Raw genomic sequence first — 22,831 nt, 5'->3', positions numbered from 1 at the left:
CAACTTGTCACTGTGTCTCACATTGCTTTTTCTCTGCTTGAATGCACAGAGAGAGAGAAAGAAAGAGAGAGCTCCGTCTCTATTCCTCTCTTTTTACAAGGATATCAGTCCTGTTGGATTAGGGCCCCACCTTTATGATCTCATTTAACTGCATCCTTTAAGGTTCTGTCTCCAAGTACAGTCACATTGGGATTTAAGGCTTCAGCATATGAAATGGGGAGAGACAATTCAGTCCATAACACCAGTACATAAGGACATCTTTGCTTGGCATTACCTTGTCTACACAGTCTGACGTTGAAGATTTACATCCATCCCACATACAAAGTACATTCACTCCATCCTAAGGCCCCCAGAAGCCTCAAACTATTACAGCATCGGTTCAAAGCCCACAGTATCATCAGCTCAGCAGTCCCAAATATCATCATGTGAATCATCTAGATGAGTTATGGGTAAGACTGTGTGTGCTCCTTCCTGGGGCAAAATTCATCACTATCGTGAGCCTGTGAAACGAAAGAAATAAGTGTCTTCTTCTGAATACAGTGGTGAGACAGGCATAGGATAACAGTTATAGGCATTTGTGTTCAAAAAAGGGGAAAATGGAAGGAAAAAAGGGGCAACGAATTCCAAACCATTTCTAAAGCCAATTGGGCAAAACTACTTTAGTTTTAAAGGCCTGGGAATAGTGCTCTGTGGCTTTCAGCTCTGCCCTCTGGAGATCATTCTTCTTCTTCTTGGAAGGTAGCATGAGTTTGTAGCTGAGTAATTTTATCAGCATATTTCCTGTCTGAGGATTTTGGAAGTCTGACACCCTTCTTTTATTTCATAGTCTCTCTGTCCTTTTCAGTCCAAGCTGGCAATGCTTCTGCAGATATAGAATTCTTAAGAAACTGTGGGTCTCCTATGTATGTCATGGAGATTCATTCCATTAGACAAGACTCCTCCGCAGGATTTTCCTAGATACTCCCTTCTCTATGTCTGGCTTCTGCTGAGATGGCTGAGGAGATCTATGAATTACACACTTAGGTTTCAAAGAGCTTTTCGCGTGTCTGCGTACCCTGAGCTTTTGATCTTTCAGATGTATTGGCAAAAGTTTGTTGTGCCACATCTACGGCTTTTCCTCTCCTAATAGTGAATTTCTCAACTTTTGCATCTTTTACAATCTGGATAAGGGGAGACAAAGAAGATAGAGAAATAGCCAATAAACATATGAAAAGATGCTCAATGCCATTAGCTTTGGAGTATTATTCATCCATAAAAAGGAGTGAAGTGCTGATACATATTATTACATACTATTACGTGTATGAAACTTGAAAATACTATGATAAGTGAAATATGCCAATCACAAAAGATCAAGACATTGTATGATTCTATATGAGTTACCCATACTAGCCAAATGTATAGATAGAGAAAATAAATTTTTCATTGCTTAGGCCTGGGAAGAAAGGGGTGCGAATGGAGAGTGACTGCTAATGATTATGGAGTCTTCAGGAGGGGGAATACTGAAAATGTTCTAAACTTAGATCACAGTGGTAGTTGCACAACTCTATTGAACACACTGAAACCATTGAATTGTACACTTCCGATGGGTGAATTTTATAGTGTGTAAATTTTATCTTAATAAAAATGTCCAAAAGAAGGAGATGATTGAGTAAACATATCAACCTTTGTGCATTTTATTATGTGAAGTCCAATGGTTATAGCTCACTAAAGGTAACAGGCGGATAAATATATTTTAAGGTTTTAATTTATTTCCTAGATCTAAAAGAATAAGGTAAGGGCATAAAGAAGAGATGAACATCTTTGATGTTTTTGATTGAGAAGCTTAAAAAAAAGCACGACATCTAGAACTTCTTAATTTATAGGGTGTGTTGAATAATGCTGATAACTTGGTTTCCAGCATTTGAGTAAAATGTACAATATGACTAATTTCGGTATTATGCTATGAACTTCCTTAGATGCTTCAGAAGGTATGTGAACTCGTAAGAAAAAGACTTTAAGATAAATCAATATCTGTGGGACTCTTTGTGGATATAAATTTGGGTTATAACCATAAATAATATATTTCAGTAATAAAAAGACTTTATTACAAAAAAATAAGCAAAAAGTGAAAGCAAAGATGTAGATTTTTTAAATGCTCATTTAACAGAAATTAGCTAAACGTTTGTATGTGCCAGGCTCCTTACAGGGATGAAGAAGACACAATTTTTGTCTTAAAAAGAAAAGGGGAACAATCAAGCTAGTATGGAAAACAGACTTAAAAGGAAATAATCAGTTCCATGCTGACTCGTAGGAGCAGAAGGGAAAGCATGATCAACTTTGTTTGGACGAGTCAAAAAAAATACATCCTAAAGGCAGAGCCTTGACTGTGGATTTTCCTGTAGCTGCTCCACCATCACTCCTGACAAGGTGGTTTAATGTAATTCTTTTTTTAAAAATTTTATTGATGTCTAGTTGAGTTACAGTGTTGTGTTCATTTCTGCTGTACAGCAAAGTGACTCAGTTTACATATATATACATTCTTTTTCATATTCTTTTCCATTATGGATTATCACAGGATATTGAATATATCGATAGTTCCCTGTGCTCTACAGTAGCACCTTGTTGTTTATCCATTCTCTATATAATAGTTTGCATCTGCTAACCCCAAATTCCCACTCCATCCCTCCCTCACTCCCCTCCCCCTTGGCAACCACAAGTCTGTTCTCTATGTTTGTGAGTCTGTTTCTGTTTTGTAAATAAGTTGATTTGTATCATTTTTTTTAGATTCCACATATAAGTGATATCATATGGTATTTTTCTTTCTCTGTCTGACTTCACTCCATATGATAATCTCTAGGTCCATCCATATTGCTGCAAATGGTATTATTTCATTCCTTTTTATGGCTGTGTAGTACTCCACTGTATATATGTACCACATCTTCTTTATCCATTCATCTGTCGGTGGACATTTAGGTTGTTTCCATGTCTCGGCTATTGTAAGGAGTGCAGGAATGAACATTGATGTGCATCTATTTTTACAAATTAGAGTTTTATCTGGGTATATGTCCAGGAGTGGGATTGCTGGATCATATGGCAACTCTATTTTTAATGCAATTCTTAACCCAACCATAGATACTTAGTTTCTTACATTCGGGAGTGGACTTTTCCAGAGAGATTTCTCCAGAGAATTGTATTTTGCTGTAATATGGAGTAAATCTCACTCTTTGTAAAGGGAGAGAGTGCTCCCTTGACTCAGTGGCTGCTGTTTCCTACTGTCTCTAGGATTTCTGCCTATTATGAGATGTTTCCTTCTCAGTCCTGACCGAAGGATTCATGTGGTAAATGATCTGGACAGGTTAACTCAGGATTAGGTGAAAAATTCCCAAATTCATGTCATGATTTGTAGGCATGTTACCTGGTTTAAATGTCATTGTTCCTAAGCTGTTGGTAGTGAAGTGTAACTAAATTTATTCTTTCATTATGATAAGAATCTACCTACCAAGGAAATATGAGTAGTATCTATAGCAGACATTATTATTGACTGAACTTCTTTTATTTATAAAAGAAAGAAAGAAAAAAGAAATCTAATTGGAAGTATTGGGCCCAGCCTCTAACCATATCTGACATAGTGCACTCATTCAGATCACATGTGGGCAGAGTGAAGGGAAATGTTTCCTGTGTTTTCACTGAGCTTTTTCCTTTTACTGCACAGCTCTCTGTATTAGGCTAGTCGTCAATGAAACAGGTTGCAGAGAGGCCCGCGTACCGCAAAAAAAAAAAAAAAAAAAAAGCATAATTTCGGAATGTCATCTAACTCTCACCCAAGAACTTCCCTAATTATCCAAGAATGGCTTTGTGGAGCTGGTTTGCATGAATAAGGATTTAACCAAGGCTCACATGTTGCCCTTGGTGGCTGCTATGTGTGTTTTAAGTGAGGACGTGCCCAGCCTAGCGGCTCCCAGCCCCCAGCACATCGTGGGGCTGTTGAAAAGAAGAGGCCAGTTGTCCACCTGTGGATTCTTCTGCTTGACTCCTCCTGGTGTCCGCATAGACACCCTGTATCCATATCTCCTAAGAACTGAAAGTGAGACCTAAAAGCTTGACTCCATTCAGCTTAAACTCTGTCCCTTCTTGGCACACGTGAAGCTGGCCCCTTCACGCCTCATCACAGAATCCGTTTGTCCTGCTGTTGGGGATGAAGCTTGAGAACTGGGTCACGGTGGTGACGGTCAGCTCTCTCCAGTATAAGCTCGCCCCTCGGCCCCTGCAACCAGCAAGTGACCCCTAGGGTGATGCTGTAGCACCACGTAAATACCCTGATCTACTCTTTTTATATCCATACATGGCATTCGTCTCAATCAACTGTTTTAGCAAAGGCTCCCACGTTGTACACGCAAGTAAACAAGGGCTCAGAGAGCACTGTTGGGCCATTTGGAGAACTGGTGACCGAGAGTTGGATGGATAGTGGGCCGGCTGGCCTGCAGCTGGGGAAGGAGGGAGCACGTGCCCATCTCTGGCTCCATCCCAGGCCCACGGAAGTGCCGTGCTGTGTGTCCGGAGCGTCCTGAAAGAGTGAAGGTACCCCACCGGCCCCGGGTCTCACCAATCTGCCCCAAAGCAAGCTGGCCTGCTGCTCGCACAAGTAGGGCTGAGGTTACAAGGTGCCCCTTATAAGTTTGGGAGAATACATTTCTTTATTTTCCTTTTCCTTTCATTTCCCAGCCCTCATGAATTATTTATTTGTTATTAAGTTCAACTGAATGAGATTTCAAAGGCAATGAAAACCGCTGAAGTTTCAGCAAATGCTTTGTCATTGGAACTCCTGAATTAACAGTGCAAACACTGAAAAATGAAAAATTGATTTCCACATGTTCTTCTGTAGGTGTTTGTATGGAAACATACAAATATTATCAACTTCTATAGAAATAACATGCAAGTTTCCCAGTGACTTATTCTTTTCTGTGTGGTGTGTGTTTGCTTTTTTTTTTTAACATCTTTATTGTAGTATAATTGCTTTACAATGGTGTGTTAGTTTCTGCTTTACAACAAAGTGAATCAGTTATACATATACGTATGTCCCCATATCACTTCCCTCTTGCATCTCCCTTCCTCCCACCCTCCCTATCCCACCCCTCTAGGTGGTCACAAAGCACCTAGCTAATCTCCCTGTGCCATGTGGCTGCTTCCCACTAGCTATCCACCCTATGTTTGGTAGTGTATATATGTCCATGCCACTCTCTCACTTCGTCACAGATTACCCTTCCCCCTCCCCATATTCTCAAGGCCATGCTCTAGTAGATCTGTGTTTTATTCCCGTCCTAACCCTGGGCTCTTCATGACATTTTTTTTTTCTTAGATTCCATATATATGTGTTGGCATACGGTATTTGTTTTTCTCCTTCTGACTTACTTCAGTCTGTATGACAGACTCCAGGTCCATCCACCTCATTACAAATAACTCAGTTTTGTTTCTTTTTATGGCTAATGTTCCATTGTATATATGTGCCACATCTTCTTTATCCATTCATCTGTTGATGGACACTTAAGTTGCTTCCATGTCCTGGCTATTGTAATTAGAGCTGCAATGAACATTTTGGTACACGACTCTTTTTGAATTATGGTTTTCTCAGGGTATATGCCCAGTAGTGGGATTGCTGGGTCATATGGTAGTTCTATTTTTAATTTTTTAAAGAACCTCCATACTGTTCTCCATAGTGGCTGTATCAATTTACATTCCCACCAACAGTGCAAGAGTGTTCCCTTTTCTCCACACCCTCTCCAGCATTTATTGTTTCTAGAATTTTTGATGATGGCCATTCTGACCGGTGTGAGATGATATCTCATTGTAGTTTTGATTTGCATTTCTCTAATGATTAATGATGTTGAACATTCTTTCATGTGTTTGTTGGCAATCTGTATATCTTCTTTGGAGAAATGTCTATTTAGGTCTTCTGCCCATTTTTGGATTGGGTTGTTTGTTTTTTTTCATTTTTGTTATTGAGCTGCCTGAGTTGCTTATAAATTTTGGAGATTAATCCTTTGTCAGTTGCTTCATTTGCAACTATTTTCTCCCATTCTGAGGGTTGTCTTTTGGTCTTGTTTATGGTATCCTTTGCTATGCAAAAGCTTTTAAGTTTCATTAGGTCCCATTTGTTTTTACAGATTCAATGCAATCCCTATCAAACTACCACTGACATTTTTTACAGAACTAGAACAAAAAATTTCACAATTTGTATGGAAACACAAAAGACCCCGAATAGCCAAAGCAATCTTGAGAACGAAAAATGGAGCTGGAGGAATCAGGCTCCCTGACTTCAGACTATACTACAAAGCTACAGTAATCAAGACAATATGGTACTGACACAAAGACAGAAATATAGATCAATGGAACAGGATAGAAAGCCCAGAGATAAACCCACACACATATGGTCACCTTATCTTTGATAAAGGAGGCAAGAATATACAGTGGAGAAAAGACAGCCTCTTCAATAAGTGGTGCTGGGAAAACTGGACAGGTACATGTAAAAGTATGAAATTAGAACACTCCCTAACACCACACACAAAAATAAACTCAAAGTGGGTTAGAGACCTAAATGTAAGGCCAGACACTGTCAAACTCTAAGAGGAAAACAGAGGCGGAACACTCTATGACATAAATCACAGCAAGATCCTTTTTGACCCACCTCCTAGAGAAATAGAAATAAAAACAAAAATAAACAAATGGGACCCAGTGACTTATTCTAAATGTAAGAGTAGTTTTACTCTGAGTCTCAGGTTGGGGTCTGTCTCTCTGTGGAGCTACTTCTGACTCACCCACACTGTCCTTGTCCCCTTCGAGTTTTGAAAGCACTTAGTACTTGACATCAGCCAAACTACTTGTAGCAGGGTGACCACTTGCTATGTGCCAATCATTATATTGATAGTATGAGTTTCTTGTTAATCTTATTTGGTGGCTAAGTTTTTTCTAATTAAGGAAATGTATGCCTTAAAATGTTTTTTTCCAACCTTTTCTTTATTTACAGAAAACAGTTTTACCTGGAGAACATAGTGTTTTATCAGGATCATCATTAACATTACCTGCATTTTGTGATTTTATTAGCATCCCAGTTCTGGAATAGGTTGTGAACAAGCCAGATTCTGTGAATAATGTCAATATTTAAGTTCTGCAAGTGTGGTTAATGTTAGCTTTACTGCCTTCCCATGAATCTTTGGAGAAGCCACTCAGCCTCTCAGGAGCTCAGGTTTACCTTCCATAAAATGGCTTTCCTTCGTCCTCCTTCTTGTAGGATCGAGAAGTAATAACTGTCAGAATCCTCCAAAGGCTGCAAAACATTTTAGAGTTGTCAGTTATTCCAATTTCTAACAAAAGCAGAGTTTACAAGAGACTTCTGACTAATCTGGGTAGGTTTTCTCTGTTATCAGTAGCTAACCACTCCCCCCCCCAGCAGTGATTGAAAACACCTGGGAAGATTATGCGTCAGATTAACCTGCTTTAGGGTCAAGGGATTTGTTTCTAATATTAAAAATCTCTGGAGAAGAGTTTCCAAAATGTTGTCCAATAATTGTACTATTTAACAACATAACTATTTAACAAGCATCCGGAATGGAAAGGAGCCTTGCATTATATACTGACCTACACAAAGAACAACGACCTCACTACAGATTATAACAGACCTTTGCATGCCAGTGAGCTAACCAAGATGCCAAGTTAATTACAAGTGCCGTGTGGTTATCTAACTGTAGGACTGAAGGAAACTTCACTTTTCAATCATCCCCAAATTTTCTTCAGGATAAAGTCCAAACTCTAAGAGCCACTGGCCACTTCTTATATCTCCATGTGTATGTCGAGTTTCATTTATAGGTGACAGGTTGAGCATAGAAGTTTTTCCTTTTCATTTCAAGCATTTAGAAATGAGAGAAGATATATAGTAAAAACGTAGCTGCAGTCAAAAACCAGAAAGGGAGTTCTTCCTATACCTAGAATAGAAAAGTATCCTTAGAAGAAGGACCAGGTAAAAACCTACAGCAGCAAGTAAGGCCAAATCCCTGCCACCCTAAAGGAACAGAGGCTGAAGTCAGGCCCAACAGGAGGGGATAGGATACTGGTGTCTATGGAGGCCAGAGGCTGGACAAGTGCCCCCTGCCTTAAAATGGCATTTATGTTCAGAGGTTCTTGAATCTCTGAAAGGGCTCCAGCCCAAATGGCCACACAGGCCTGGCGAGAGCCATTACCTGGATGGACCCTCTGACTGCCCAGGACTTTCTTGTGACCACACCACCAGGAGTCTCTCATGACCCAGGACACTTGCAGGAGAGAACCTTACAACCAAGCTCAAAGGACCCACAGAAACCATCCCCTAAAAGCAGCACACCAGCTTAACACATATAAGAACTTAACTCCAAAGAAATATAAATCAACTAGGGAAAACAGAAAATGACACTTTAGGGGTGTTTTTTTTTTTTAATGATCGATATGATAGAAGAGCTTGCAACTGTAAGAGTCGATGATCTTGAGAAAAAGCTAATTAGGAACATTAGAAATTAAAATATAAATATTTAAAAACTTAAAACTCAGTAGTGAAATGAAAGAGACACACTAGAGAAAAAATAAAGTGGAAAATGAAGCTGAAGAAATCATGCAAGTAGATAAAGTGGAAGACGGAGCTGAAGAAATCATGCTAATGCTCCCAAAGATGTAAAAATGCCAAAGACGTGAAAGAAAAAGCTAGCAGTGTGGAGGCTGGACCTAAAAGCTCCTATGCAGGTCCAGTGCGGTCTGGAAGGATGGAGCAGTAAGGTTGGCTGAGACAGTTAGCGGTAATATTCCTGATCCAGAGAAAGTAGTTCTTCGACTGAAAATAGTACTGACTGGGAAGCAGGATGTTTAAAGAAGATCCACAAGCAGACATTTTCTAATGGAATTTCAGAATATCAGATATAATGAGAGAATCTACCTTCATCTCGAGACATTTTCAACTCACGCTTTCTACTGCGCCAGTGTCGACATGCTCACAATTTCCTGAAAATGCTGCATTCACCGATGCCTTCATGCCTTTGCAATCCTCCTAGCTTGAATGTTCTTCTTTTATCTCTTTTATCTTGGCTAGGGGGTTCTTTTCTCAAAGAATTCTTTCTGGAATTCCCCCTACTTTTTTTTTTTTTTTTTTTTTTTTTGCGGTATGCGGGCCTCACACTGTCGCGGCCTCTCCCATTGCGGAGCACAGGCTACGGACGCGCAGGCTCAGCGGCCACGGCTCACGGGCCCAGCCGCTCCGCAGCACGCGGGATCCTCCCGGACCGGGGCACGAACCCGTGTCTCCTGCATCGGCAGGCGGACTCCCAACCACTGCGCCACCCGGGAAGCCCCCCCCCCTACTTTTTATTCTGCAGTCTCCTTAAGTATTAGCACGCCAGGTCCTGATGCCCTCAGCCCTGTCACTGCTGCAGTGTGGTCACTCCCTCAGCCTTGGTTCTGTTGCTCTGGGAGCTTCTTAAGGGCAGCTGCAAGGTCCTTCATTTGTGATTCTTCAGGGCTCAGTATGACTCCTGAACACGGCAGTCGCTCGTGCTTGTCACCACCTCAGAGGGTTTTTGGAATGCATCGGGCTGTAAGTCAGTAACTCAGATAGCACTTGACCACGTGAACAAGCCGTCAAGGTCCAGAGAGGCCAGCGGTGATGGTTTTGAGGAGGCAGAGCTGATGACTGACACAATCAAAGTGTCCTGGCTTGGGCGGAGCACTTTGTATAGTGCATATCATAATGCCGCCGTCACAAGCTGTCCCTATTTAAGTTGTGTAAGATTTTAAAGTATGTTTTAAAAACAGAGGAAATAATAGGTTTTTTAAAAAATAACACACATTTTTGGACTTCCCTGGTGGTGCAGTGGTTAAGAAACCACGCTTCCAATGCAGGGGGCACGGATTCGATCCCTGGTTGGGGACGTTCCACATGCCATGTGGCGCAGCAAAAAAAAAACAAAAAAAATTTTTTGGATGAATTCCTAGTATTTGTGAAAAGAAAATTTTTTATAAAGTGAATAAATTGGCTTTTCATAGCTTACCCAAAGTTTGTTGAAATGGCAGTCTTTCATTCTTTTCTTATTAGACATGTGGATAACCCAAATGTGGCTCTAGAATCATCCCTGAATAATGGTTTTTACTTAGATAAAATTTAAGTTTTAATATGATTATTTTCTGACCATATACTTGAGTGTCTCTGAAATTTTTATTCTTTGTTCTTTTAAAATTTTATTTATTGTATTTTAATTGAAATATATTTGACATATAACATTGCGTAAGTTTAAGATGTACAACATGTTGATTTGATACATTTATATATTACAATATGATTGCCTTTGTAGGGTTAGCTAACACCCTCTATAAGGTCACATAATTATCTTTTTTTTCAGTAGGAATAATTAAGATCTAGTCTCTTAACAAGTTTGATGTTTATAATATAGTATTGTTGTCTATAATCACTGTACTGTGCACTTACTTATCGACTAGTTGCAAGTATACTTCTTAATTACTAGATCACGATATAACTTTTATTAGACCGTTGTCTAGTAATCTTTAAAATTTTCATTTATTGTCTGTCTTCCATACTGAAATGCATTGTGTTTGAAGCGGTGTATCTTTTTTCGGGGCTGGTTCAATTGCAGATAGGAAGGTCCTAGAGGGAAGAACTTGGTTTGGTTTCAACATGTTTTGATCAGCCCCTGGGAGAGCTCCACATATAATCAGGTCTAACAAGAAGGCCACCCTGAACCTTATCATTCTGTAAATTTCAAAAGACTTTTACACACATTAATCCTATTTGCTATGCAAGAAATCAGTCAGTGTGCAACGTTTCTGAGAATTTCAGTAATCTATCACATCCAGGGAGGCCAAAAGAAAGAAACCATAGGAGATGTAACAAAATCTACACGCTAGAATCCTAGAAGAGGCTTTGGAGATTTCATTCAGAGATTCTATATTCTTATTTCATTATGTACTATAACAAAAATTCTTTTTGTTTTCCCAACCTGCCACAGGTTTTGAAACACAAAGTTGAAAGAGGCAAAGGGTACTGTTGAGGGTAAGCATTGTGACAGCCCAAGAAGTGAAGGTGGCTCAACAGCCAGAAATTGAGGAGAGAAACAGACATAACCACCAAACCTCAAAATGTAAAAACATACTGATCTGAACCCACCTCACGTAGGATGCACACAGACCTCCACACCTTAATTAGCACTGAGAATACCCCACACAGCAGCCCAACACACAACGGAAGAAACGAGGACCTGAATCTTCAGGAAAAGTACCACAACAGCTGGCATCTTTTATTTAAGAGGGCGGGATCGTAAATAAACACTCTAGGTAGATGATGTACATCAGAAATGGTTAAGATAGAGAGTTTCTTATTATTACAAAGGAAGTGACGGTGGTTTGGTGTCCTGTTCTGTGGCTTTAATCTGCGTAGTCTCACAGGTCAGGTGCCCAGACGGCCCTTTGTCTTTTCAAAGTAGATGAATGGATTTTTGTGCCACTGGAGAGAACGTCTTCTGAGGCAGATCTAAAACCCCAGACACTTCAACCTCAGGAAACAGGATAAAAGCTGCCAGGTTTCTAAAGTCTCCCCGCTGGGGCCCTTAGCTAAACATTGCCTCTTGGGATGGATGTTGAAGTCTTATCCCAGGCGCTTACTCCCAAGCATGGTGATCCAGGAAAGGGAGGGCAAAACCTGGTAGTTTGCACACAGCGTTTGGGGCGTGATTCTATCTGAAGAACTAATCCCGGGGGCTTCCCTGGTGGCGCAGTGGTTGAGAGTCCGCCTGCCGATGCAGGGGACATGGGTTCGTGCCCCGGTCCGGGAGGATCCCACGTGCCGCGGAGCGGCTGGGCCCGTGAGCCGTGGCCGCTGAGCCTGCACGTCCGGAGCCTGTGCTCCGCAGCGAGAGGCCACAACAGTGAGAGGCCCGCGTACCGCAAAAAAAAAAAAAAAAAAAAAGAACTAATCCCCAACCTAAAGGCAGCCAGGGACAAGTGAGGCACATGGAGAACAAATACCTAAGGAATGTGTTAGTTGTCTTGGAATTTTCAGCATCCACCATGTTATCCGCAGTTGGCGTTATAAATGCTTCATGAATGACTGGTTACCTAAAGAGCTGAGATCCTTTCCTTTCTTGACTATTACCGCCTTCTTGCTCATCAGTCAGTTTTGAAACAACTATTTACCTTCATATCTAAGAAATACGATCATTCATGTTTTGCAGGCAGAGGGGGCGTAATGATGCCATTTTACTGAACAGTGATTCCCCTTACCGTAGTTTTTGATAGTTTAGCTAAAAACAGAAAGCATGCTTTTGTTCAGCACTTACTTATAGAAATTATGTTTTACTGTATACACTATTTCTGAATGGCAATCAGAATGTTGTATAGTCCTCTTTTTTTTTTTTTTTTACCAAAAAATAAAATTTTTGACCATTTGCCTCATTCTTTTCTAGCGGAAGATAACAGTCTGTCTCAAAAGAAGAAGGTGACTGTGGAAGATCTCTTCAGTGAAGATTTCAAAATTCATGATCCCGAGGCTAAGTGGATAAGTGGTGAGTCCCGAGTGCATGTGAGAAAGCACTTTCCCACTCCCTGCCACTCTTTGAGAGTTTGGGTTTCATAGTTTTCCTTTCACCTTCTCTCTCTGGCTGTAGAAGAGGATCCTCAGAGCTCTTGCTGTGATCACCATCTTATTATCAGTCTAAGAAAATGTGTATGTGGTAAAATCAGGCTGCTCCTTCATGAGAAACGGGTCCTCCGTGTCGCCTCCCTGAATCATAATTTCTCAGACGGAGATGTGAGATGTTGCTAAGCAACAGGACAGGGAGAGAAACAGCTGAGCCTTCCTCCTTTCTCCATTTTCTTTATTCCCTTTTGTGCTCTTCTTGCTTTCACTCCAACTGGATACAAGGGCCAAAAGGAACTAAAGGTTTCTTCTAGAATGCTTTCTAATGAAGGAAAACAGCAGAGCCTCGTGCACAGATGCAGATAAATTAATTTTCCTCTTGAACTTTAATCTGGATGAAATCTTCTTTGGGCTGATTTTTTTTTAACAATAAAGCAAAATAGAACTGGTGGCAAAAGGCAGTATGTTTATAATTCATGTTTTGGTTCAAAACAGTCTATTTCCTGTAGTTGGGTCTGAAATAATTTTTAGAGTGCGGTCCTGGGAGGAAAGCTGTAAATGACTCTGCTCCCCATCTTCTGCGGGCTTTGCTGCGTCCCTCTTGTGTAGTCTGGCCCTAGAACCTCTGCTGCTATCTCCATGGATATTGTTTGCATTTAGTCTTAGCCTCAGTGGGATGCACTTGAAAATTAATCCTCAGGTCAAAGAACCTCTGTAGTGGAACGCTAGAGGTCTAGTTCACATCCTGGCTTCTATAGTAAATGAGGCCCAGAGAGGTTAAGTGAATTTTCTGAGGTCACAGAGCTAGTTAGTGACACAGCTGTGGCTGGAAGCCTGTCTCCTCACTTCCCCTTTTGTGCTCTTTCCACTACTGTTGTGTTGAGTGACACCATGTGATTACGTTTTCTTGCTGTCAGACTCCTCTGAAATGCTTCTTTCACTTCACAAACTCTTGAAAATCAACCAGCATTGACTTTTTGCCTTTAGTCTCCCACTAGGGCAATAGCTTCTCCTTTGTCCTCCGCTATGGCTTAGTATTAATTTCTGATCCTTAGATTCACTTATTTAAAAATTAAAGAAGTAGGGGAATCTCAGAGGGGATGTATTTTATAAGACGGAATTGGGGGAAAATGAGAGCAGTGTGTTGTGAATGCCAGTGGGGGGCACATGGAAATCCAAAACGTAGATAGAGCCGCGGTCTTTGTTGTCTGACTGAGGAAGTAAGTTTACCTTTGGTTTTGAGGGGGACTTAGCATCTGCTTCCTGTTGGCATTTACCCATTGTGGAGGAAGGAGGTAAGCACGGATAGTGTGCTCTGGGCCTGGTCTCGGGAGCAAAAGATGATTACTCTTCTTAAGGAGCACAAGGTCATTCTGGAGACAAAACAGGGAGTGACCAAAGGCAGTCGCGAAACAAAGTGCAGGAAGGATGTGATTTCCTCATTCTTCCTGAGAAGGAGTTTCAAAGATGGTGTATAAACTTGGTCTCAAAGGTATAGGGTTCAGAGCAGGTCAGAGGGGGCCCTGCAAAGACTCCATGAGGTGCTAAAATAATATAGGGAAATCTTTATATTAGGGTGCCCATGGTCTCAGACTTGGCCTACACCAGGTTTCCCTGTGCAAAAAATTTTAAAAGTGTAAGCAGAGATCTGGAGGCCCAGGGGCACCCAAGTTTCTGCAGGAACCCGTGTTGGTTACTGTTGAAAGGTGTTTGTATCTCATGAGCTAATTTATGCTGCAGATGCATAGAGCTGGTTCTGAGATGTGCTGGCTTTCTGGCCAGAGGAAGGCAGCCAAGGTTTTGTTATATCCACAAAGTTAGGCGTTAATACAAGCAGTTGAGAAGTGGCCTTGTGCCCAGCAGAAAATGCCCAGCCTCTCTGTTTTAGCAGGTTACATCTACTCATAAGACCACCTGTGGTTCAAATAAACATGACTTTGGTGTCCAGGAGCTTTCTTAAGTGGATTCTTCCTTTGTAAATGTAAGCACGGTGTGAAGTTTTATTGCAAATTAACCAAGCGGTCAGGTCTCCCCAGAGACCAGGCACTTCAAGAATGTGAGGGGCCGTAACTGTTTTCCCCCTACCCTTTTAGCTGCCCACCTCCAACTTTTCTTTCACTATTCCTCTTCCCGATCAGTCCCTTTCTTCCTGCTCCCTGAAGATGTAATAGCTTAAAGTGGATGAAATAACTGTGGTGATTAACTAACTGTGCCTTCACAATGGATTTTTACAAACACCACAAAAAATTCATTCATTGTTTACATTACAAGTCTAAATGTAAAGATCCACAGAAAGACTACTATACATTCATAGGATTATCAAATGTTGTGGAGCTGAGATGAGCTTTAGAAATTATCAGAACATTAATTCATTCAATTAGTGATTATTGAGTGTCTACAATGTAGCAGGCAAATTGCCCATGGACCCTCAAAATGCAAGCATTTAAACAGTTTCCCTGTGGTAGACTTGGAGTCACCACCCACCACCACCACCACCATCTACCACCATCATCACTATGGCAACCTCATTCTTCTCCTCTTCTTCCTCCTTTCTCCTCTGTCTGTGCCCCCTCCCCTTCTTCTTCCTTACTGTCACTGTCACCACCTCCACCATCATCACCATCATCTTCACCGTCATCACCATCATCACCACCACCACCATCATCATCACCATCATGATCATCACCACCACCATTATCACCATCACCACCATCATCATCACATCATTATCACCACCACCACCACCATCATCACATCACCGTTACCACCACCATCATCATCACCACCATCATCACCATCATCACCACCATCATCACCATCACCATCATCATCATCACGTCATTATCACCACCACCATCATCATCATCATCACCACCATCATCACCACAATCACCATCATCACCATCACCATCATCACCACCTTCACCACCATCATCATCATCACCATTATCATCACATCATTGTCACCACCACCACCACCACCATCATCATCACTGTCACCACCACTATCATCACCACCATCATCACATCACTGTCACCACCACCATCATCATCATCACCATCATCACCACCATCACCATCACTATCAACTACTGAGGGTTTCCCATATCTTAAGCTCTCTACTAAGTGCTTTACACACATTAAATCATTTAATTCTCACAACTACCATTATTCACATTTTATGGATGAGGAAACTGAGCCAAGGGTGTTTAAATGACTTGATCAACATCACACAGTTAAGTAGCAAAATTCAGACTTGAACCAAGGTCTCTCTGGTTTCTGTAAACTGCTACATTGTATAGAATCGAAGTCCCCTGTCTCCAGCCAATTTCTCTCACAACCTCACTGGTTATATTGTGTGGATTTTGGGGGGGGGGGTTTGTGTGGTACGCGGGCCTCTCGCTGTTGTGGCCTCTCCCGTTGCGGAGCACAGGCTCCGGACGCGCAGGCTCAGTGGCCATGGCTTACGGGCCCAGCCTCTCTGCGGCATGTGGGATCTTCCCGGACCGGGTCACGAACCCGCATCCCCTGCATCGGCAGGCAGATTCTCAACCGCTGCGCCACCAGGGAGGCCCTATGTTGTGTGTTTTAAGCAAGGCTGTAGGTTGTGAGTATTTCAGAATTGTTGCCATTCCTAAATTTTCTATTGTAGTATCCCTATTCTCATGGTGCTTATGTTGAACTAACAAAGTACCCAAGTGATCAAGAAAAATGGGGTAATTCTCCACAGAGAAAGAGACTTGGCTTTTTTAGTGTGCATTAACCACTAAATTTAACAAATGTATCTTGGGTTTAATATTGGAGTTAATAGTCTAGAACTAATATGCTTTATTTATCAGGAGAAAGTGTATTGGGTTGGAGTTAAATTTCTCCTCACCCATTTTTATACTAGAGACAAGTTTTTGATCTACCTTTTCTGAAAATGATTGGTGTAACAGTCTTCAAATTCTCTGACGTCCAAAAGCTCTTATAGACTTCCCTCACATATTTGTTGCAACCCCTGGGTGAAGTCAGATGAGGTGTGTAGAGCAGTAGAACTGACAGCATGTGAACTCACTTGGAGCTCACTCTGAACTCCCTCCTACAAAGGAAGAGGCATACACTTCCTGAAATTGCCCAGGGTGTAGTATCGCCGCATATTTGCTTAGTTGAGTAAATTCTTCTGTCTTTTATGTGACCACGCTGGACTTCTCAACCTTTTGGATCCTTTAATGTGCTGTGCTAGGACTCTGTGATATGAGGTAGCTGCTGTGATGAGGTCTTCTGGTTACTTCAGACACTTAAGTCCATCTATGTCCATGGACCAGTCTTCCTGGGCTGTCTTGTTCCCTCTTTGCAACTCCTAGATGATGGATCATTTCAAACCTTCTCCTCTCTCCTTAATTTTCTGCAACCTTCTTCCCATCCTACTTCTCATTTAAAACTACCGGAAGAAAGCTTCAGAATACTCTCACCGTCACATCTCCTTACCCTCCGCCATCTGCACCTGCCACGCCCTCTGCCCCGCCCCCAGCCTGTAACCACAGATGACCTGTCTGTGCTCCATCTACCAAAATCAGAGGTGAACTTGCTTCACTTACTTGAGAGACAATTGTAGCAGATGTCTCCTTTCTTCTCTAAATGTTCATTTTTTTAATCTCTGTGTCAGATCATTGCCATCATCAGGCTGATATGCTCTTATTTGTGTCACCGAAAAACACACACGCAGAGCTTAGCGTGACTCCACCTTCCCCGCCGAGCACTGCCCAATTTCTTGTTCGCCTCAGCGGCTTGAAACGGTTGTCTCTCTGTGCCATCTCAGATTACTCTCTTCCAGTTCTTGTTAAGCCCACCCTAGTTAGGCTTCCACCCCCAGCACTCCCTGACTCTCCTCTTGTCAAGGTCACCAATAACCTCCAGGTTGCTAAATTCCATGGTCACGTCTCAGACCTCGTCTTAATCTAATGATCAGCAGCATCTGACACAATTGATTACTCCCTCCACCCGCACCAACTTTCTCGCTTGACCTGTAGGCCACCGCATTCTCTTGGTTTTATTTCTGCCTCGTGGGCAGCCCCTTCTCAGACTCCTGTGCTGCTTCTCCCTCCTCTCTCCAACTTTTGATGTTGGCGGGCCCGGGACTCAGTCTACATCCTCCCCTTCTGGTATCTGCACTCATTCCCTCCGTGCTTTCGTCTAGTCTCGTGGCTTAAAATATCCACCTACCAGTGACTCCTAACTTAGGCTCGGACCGGCCCCCTCCCTCCTGAAGTTCTCAGATGTCTCGCAGACATCGCAACCCTAACCTTCGTATCGCCAAACCTGAGTTCTTGACCTACCTCCCCACCCCAAAAAAACCGAACAAACAAAAACAAACCCACCTGCTCGATGCACAGCCTCTTCCAGGTCAGCTGATGAGAAATTTGTTCTTCTGGCAGAACAGGCTGAAAGACCTGGAGTCATCGTTTACGTTGCTCTTTTTCTTGTACTTCACCGAGAACTTCTGCCAGCTCTGCCTTCAGAATATTCAGCGCCCATCTTAGATGCAGTCAGACACTCCTGACTGCCACTGGCGTATCTGTCAGCTGGTTCATCTAAAGGATACAGGACTGGAGACAGACGTGGCAGCAGACAGGACCAGGAGCCATGCTCTCCAGTGGACCCTCAGGCGATGGCTCTGGTGCAAGCAGAAGGGGTCACTCACATGGGTGGAGTCTTTATGTTCTCACCTTTGGATGTCCGAAATCCTCAGGCCTCTGTACACTCATTCAGTCCCATGGCTGTAGTTACTATCTATATGCCACTGAGTTTCAGTTCTGCAGCTCCAGCTCAAACGCGCTTCTGAGTGGGTTGTGTGTGTGTGTCTCACTGACTGATTTACATGTCCACCAGGATGTCTTGTGGACACTTAGAGTTCACGTGTCCAGGACTCATCTCCCCGCCCCCTAACTCCTGTCACAGAACTTTCCCTGGCCTTCCACTGCTCTCAGGAGACGCGTGCAGCCCCCGGCCCTGGGCACCCTCTGTTTCTCAGACTCTCTGAGATCAGTCCCCTTGCTTTTCCTGCTTGTACCTCATGTGTCCCCAGCTGTCTCTTGCTCTGGACCGACTTGAACTTCTTTGATGGCTTCTGAAGCCCGTCTTCTTTTTCACTCAGGGTGGTTCTCACAGGATGTTCTTTCTGCCCAGAACACCCCTCTTCTCTATTCCACCCTCATCCCTCCTCAGCACCACCCCTACAGTTTATTGTTTTCCTTTGATCTCTCCCTAATTCTCACTCCCGCCGCCGGCTCTTCTAGATTCAGGCTCTGATGCCTCCTGGACTTTACCTTTTGTTACACACATGAAATATAATTATTTACTCAACGCCTGTCTTTCCTTCCATGTAAATGCCACAAGAATAGGATTTGCCTCTGTTTATTTGTCAGTGGCCATCTGCTGGCGCGTCTTGAACATTTTCTCATTCGGTACTTAACCTAGTTTTGGAGGCTTCCCTGGAAGTCCAGTGGTTAGGACTCCACGCTTTCACTGCCAAAGGTCCGGGTTCAATCCCTGGTTGGGGAACTAAGATCCCACAAGCCACATGGCGTGCCCCTCTCCCGCCCGCAGAAAAAAACCAACCTACTTTTAAAGATAAGGAAACTTATGGACATGCTATTTTACACAGAATGGTTGGAAATCCTTTCTGATGAAGTTGATTTAAGCAGAGACCTGAATGTGAGAATCGTGCAGATAAGCTCTCTGGGGGAGGGCGTTCCAGGCCGCGTGGAACAGCAGCCACAGACGCCCCGGGACAGGGGCCCACGTGGACTATCCGTGAACAGTGTCCAGCTAGAAAGAAGAGCCATCGATGAGCCCAGAGGGGAAAGTGGGACCAGGTTAGGCAGGTTCTTGGGAGAGGAGGGTGTCCAGTGAGAAAGGGGTAGAATTTAGAGAAATAGGAGTTGAGCTGGAACTGAAGGTTTTGGAATAGTGGAATTGCACAGTGAGAGCTTAGCTTAACTGTCGTATCAAATATTTGTATTATATCTGAATTACGTATTTACTATAGTAAATTAGAAAAAAGAGGAAAGCTGTTTTAAAGGATGAAAATAAATCCCCTGTAATTCCATCAACTAGAAATCACCACCATTACATTTTCACATTCATCCTTTTAGATAACATAATATGTGGGACCGGGGCTTCCCTGGTGGTGCAGTGGTTGAGAGTCCGCCCGCCGATGCAGGGGACGCGGGTTCGTGCCCCGGTCCGGGAGGATCCCACGTGCCGCGGAGCGGCTGGGCCCGTGAGCCGTGGCCGCTGAGCCTGCGCGTCCGGAGCCTGTGCTCCGCAACGGGAGAGGCCACGGCAGTGAGAGGCCCGCGTACCGCAAAAAAAAAAAAAAAAAAATGTGGGACCGTGCTAACTATATCTCTGACCTGGGGAAAAGTTTATAACACACACACACATATATCATATAAACATACGTCGTTGACCATTTTAACGTCTTCAGAGGCGCTCAGTACGTAAATGTGCCTTAATTTGGTCAGTCTTCAGAGACTGAAAGTTTTGGCTGTGAGTGGAAACCAAGGGACAGATGTGAAAAGGCACCATGAACAGTGGTAAATGAATGGGATGAGCTGGCCGCGTGGAAAGGGGGGGCATGGGAAGACGTGCAGCAAGGATGCCGCGGAGATGGTAGCCTGGTGAACCAGGACCACCGCGCCAGTGGTGTGAGTCAGCTTCTGTGACTAGATACAGAGTTCAGGGCAGAGGTCGATGAAAGGTCACCCCGTGGAACGTTCTTTAAGTATTGAGAACTGGGCGTGACGGTCGGCCAGGGGTGGGAGCCACTTGGAGACGTGGAAAGCGTGCATCGCCGAGGAGCTGCTTACACTGGGGATGGGGGCAGTGGGCTGAGGAGGTGGCCTCAGAGAAGACCTGGGAGAGGGAGGTGCAGGAGAGCTAGTGCTCGGCTGACTGTGATGGCAGGGGAGGACACGGCAATGAGAAGGGGCCCCTCGGCGGCTGCAGACCCCGACCGGCGCCGGAGCACGTTTCCTGCAAGTCTCTCGTACAGTCCAACCCACGTTTGGGTTTTGTTTCCCCTAGTCAGACTAGTTTATGTGGCAACGACCCTCTTACTAACCCTGTTTCAGACTATAATGGGGGGAAGGCGAATTCCAGAAAGAGGGTGTGATATCTGTATATAAATGGCTTTTTGCTTTCCCTTCATCACACCTGCCAACAACAGAAAAATGGTCTCCTCTGTATCTGTGGCATCAGTCACTCTGCATGGGTGGTCTGATGCCATAGCACCTGGGGAGACTCCCGGGCGACACGCGCTCTCAAGAAGTGTATTTGCTTTTGCGGGTTCTCTCTTGGGAAGTCAGCCTGGACTGAAATTTGGCAACAGGCTGCTGAGCCCCATGCCCTGTGCTCTGGGCAAGGCGAGGCCACCTGCCCCCTTCCGGACCCGCTTTCCTCTGCCCAGTATCTTCAGGATGCAGTCAGGCCCGGGGCTGGGTAGCAGAATCTGTCCTGGGGCCGGATTAGCTTGTCTGCAAGCTCCGGGCAAGGCCTGGCCTCCCAGCCTGCTCTCCCCTCAACTTCAGTGGGGCCTGGTGAGAGCCCTCGGTGGCCGCTGGCTCCGGAAGCTCTCCCCTCTCTCTGTCTGCTGATACTCACTTCATTAATCCAGGCACCGGGAGCAAAGAGCCCTCTGTCTCTCGGACGCTATGTGAGTGAGACTGTAAAATTGGAGAAAATTGCTTCCTTTGAATGTAGGAAAATTGCAGCTGGCTGGTTGATCCTGGAAAAGTATATGTTTTAGAAGGTAAAATTGGAGGTAGTGCTCAGGGCTCAAAGCAGCTTGATTTCCATGTTTGCTTCTTCTTCTTCTCTGTTGTTATTCTGAAAAACCAGATAGATTTTTTTTCCCTAAAGCTCAGGGGGTTAGATGGAGGTGGAATTCGACTTTTAAATGGTTTGGGTATTTCTGCTGTTTTCGAAGGCCACATTTTTTCAATGAAAACCATCAAATCTTAGAATTGCAGAGTCTAGAAGTTCCCTGGGGGTTGGGGTTATTCAGCACCACCTGTACCAGTCGGCCGGCAGTCACTGAAAAGCAATGCCCAGAAAGGACAGGTTTCAAAGAGTGAAAATGTTCTTCCGGGGCTCAGTGTGTGGAAGGAGATAATAATAGTAATCATTTGACGTCATTACATAAAATGCACATCGAAGAGCATCACCGTAGCTTATTAAAGCCCCTGAGAAACAGATGAAATGTAATTAGAGTACATGTTTGGGTCAAGCACCCATTTATTGAATACTTTCCCTCGCTTTTGTTGTAGTTGTCGAGGTTTCCCCCTTTCCTCGGGAGGAGAGAAACCCAGTCGTCTGGCGAGAGGCCAGTTACGCCCCCGACTGTCTCAGTGCAGTAAAGCCCAGCCCCACCGCGGCTCCCGTATCCGCAGACCAAGACGGTTCCCCAGCTGCCTCTCTGCGTCCTTCCTCCTCGTGCATCTCCCATATTTCCAGTATCTGAGCTAAAAGGATTATCTGCTAACTGTCCTGCGAGGTTTTCTATTGGAGTTACCGGCAGGAAACAATCAAAAGAGGGTAGCATTTAGTGCCTGGGGCAGTAGAAGCAATAATAGCAGTGTAACAAATGAGAACAGTACCTACGTTCAGTAACTTACTGCCTTTGTCTGTTCTGCGTGTGTGTGTGTGTGTGTGTGTGTGTGTGTGAGAGAGAGAGAGAGAGACAGAGAGACAGAGAGAGAGAGACAGAGAGAGAGGGAGAGAGAGAGAGAGTGCTCTTATTTAACAATTCTGCGCTTAAAACTCTCACTCGCTCTTTATGGCTTGATCCAAAATAAATTCTCTCTGGCTTTTCCCAAGGAGAGGTAGTTGCTCGCTCTGCCAGGTTGTGGTAGAACTCTGTAGAACTTCCATCAGAGCGTCACCTGTTCCATCGGCTTAGGGTCCCCAGCCTTGGGGACGCAGCCCACTCTGCAGGGCTGGACCTGCTTCACCAGCAGCGGAAGGAGCGTCTGGGGCAGAGGCGGGGCCAGCCTGGTTCTTCCCTTTCCGAGGGGCATGGACACTATGTGAACGTCCCACTCATCGTTTTTGGTCCTCTGTCTGAGGGGGGCCCTTCAGTCTCTTAAATGACTGCAGGACCCAGGCCCTGCTGCTTGCGGTGATTCCTGGTTTGAGGAGTTGCATCTCTGC

General features: G+C 43.9%; 1 protein-coding gene across 4 annotated transcripts in view; it reads left to right on the top strand.

Annotated features, from left to right (window-relative positions):
• DPP6 (dipeptidyl peptidase like 6) overlaps positions 1-22,831 on the top strand; it is a 922,327-nt gene that overhangs the window by 539,402 nt on the left and 360,094 nt on the right. For all 4 annotated transcript variants that reach the window (XM_067041762.1, XM_059073588.2, XM_067041763.1 and 1 more), the window contains exon 3: positions 12,465-12,563. In XM_067041762.1, the coding sequence (XP_066897863.1) occupies positions 12,465-12,563 (99 nt within the window). The remainder of the gene's footprint in view (positions 1-12,464; positions 12,564-22,831) is intronic.

This window comes from Kogia breviceps, chromosome 9, assembly GCF_026419965.1.
Source record: "Kogia breviceps isolate mKogBre1 chromosome 9, mKogBre1 haplotype 1, whole genome shotgun sequence".
NCBI classification, from domain to species: Eukaryota; Metazoa; Chordata; class Mammalia; order Artiodactyla; family Physeteridae; genus Kogia; species Kogia breviceps.
Note: the sequence above shows the minus strand (reverse complement) of the source record. Positions and strands in the feature narration are given on the sequence as shown.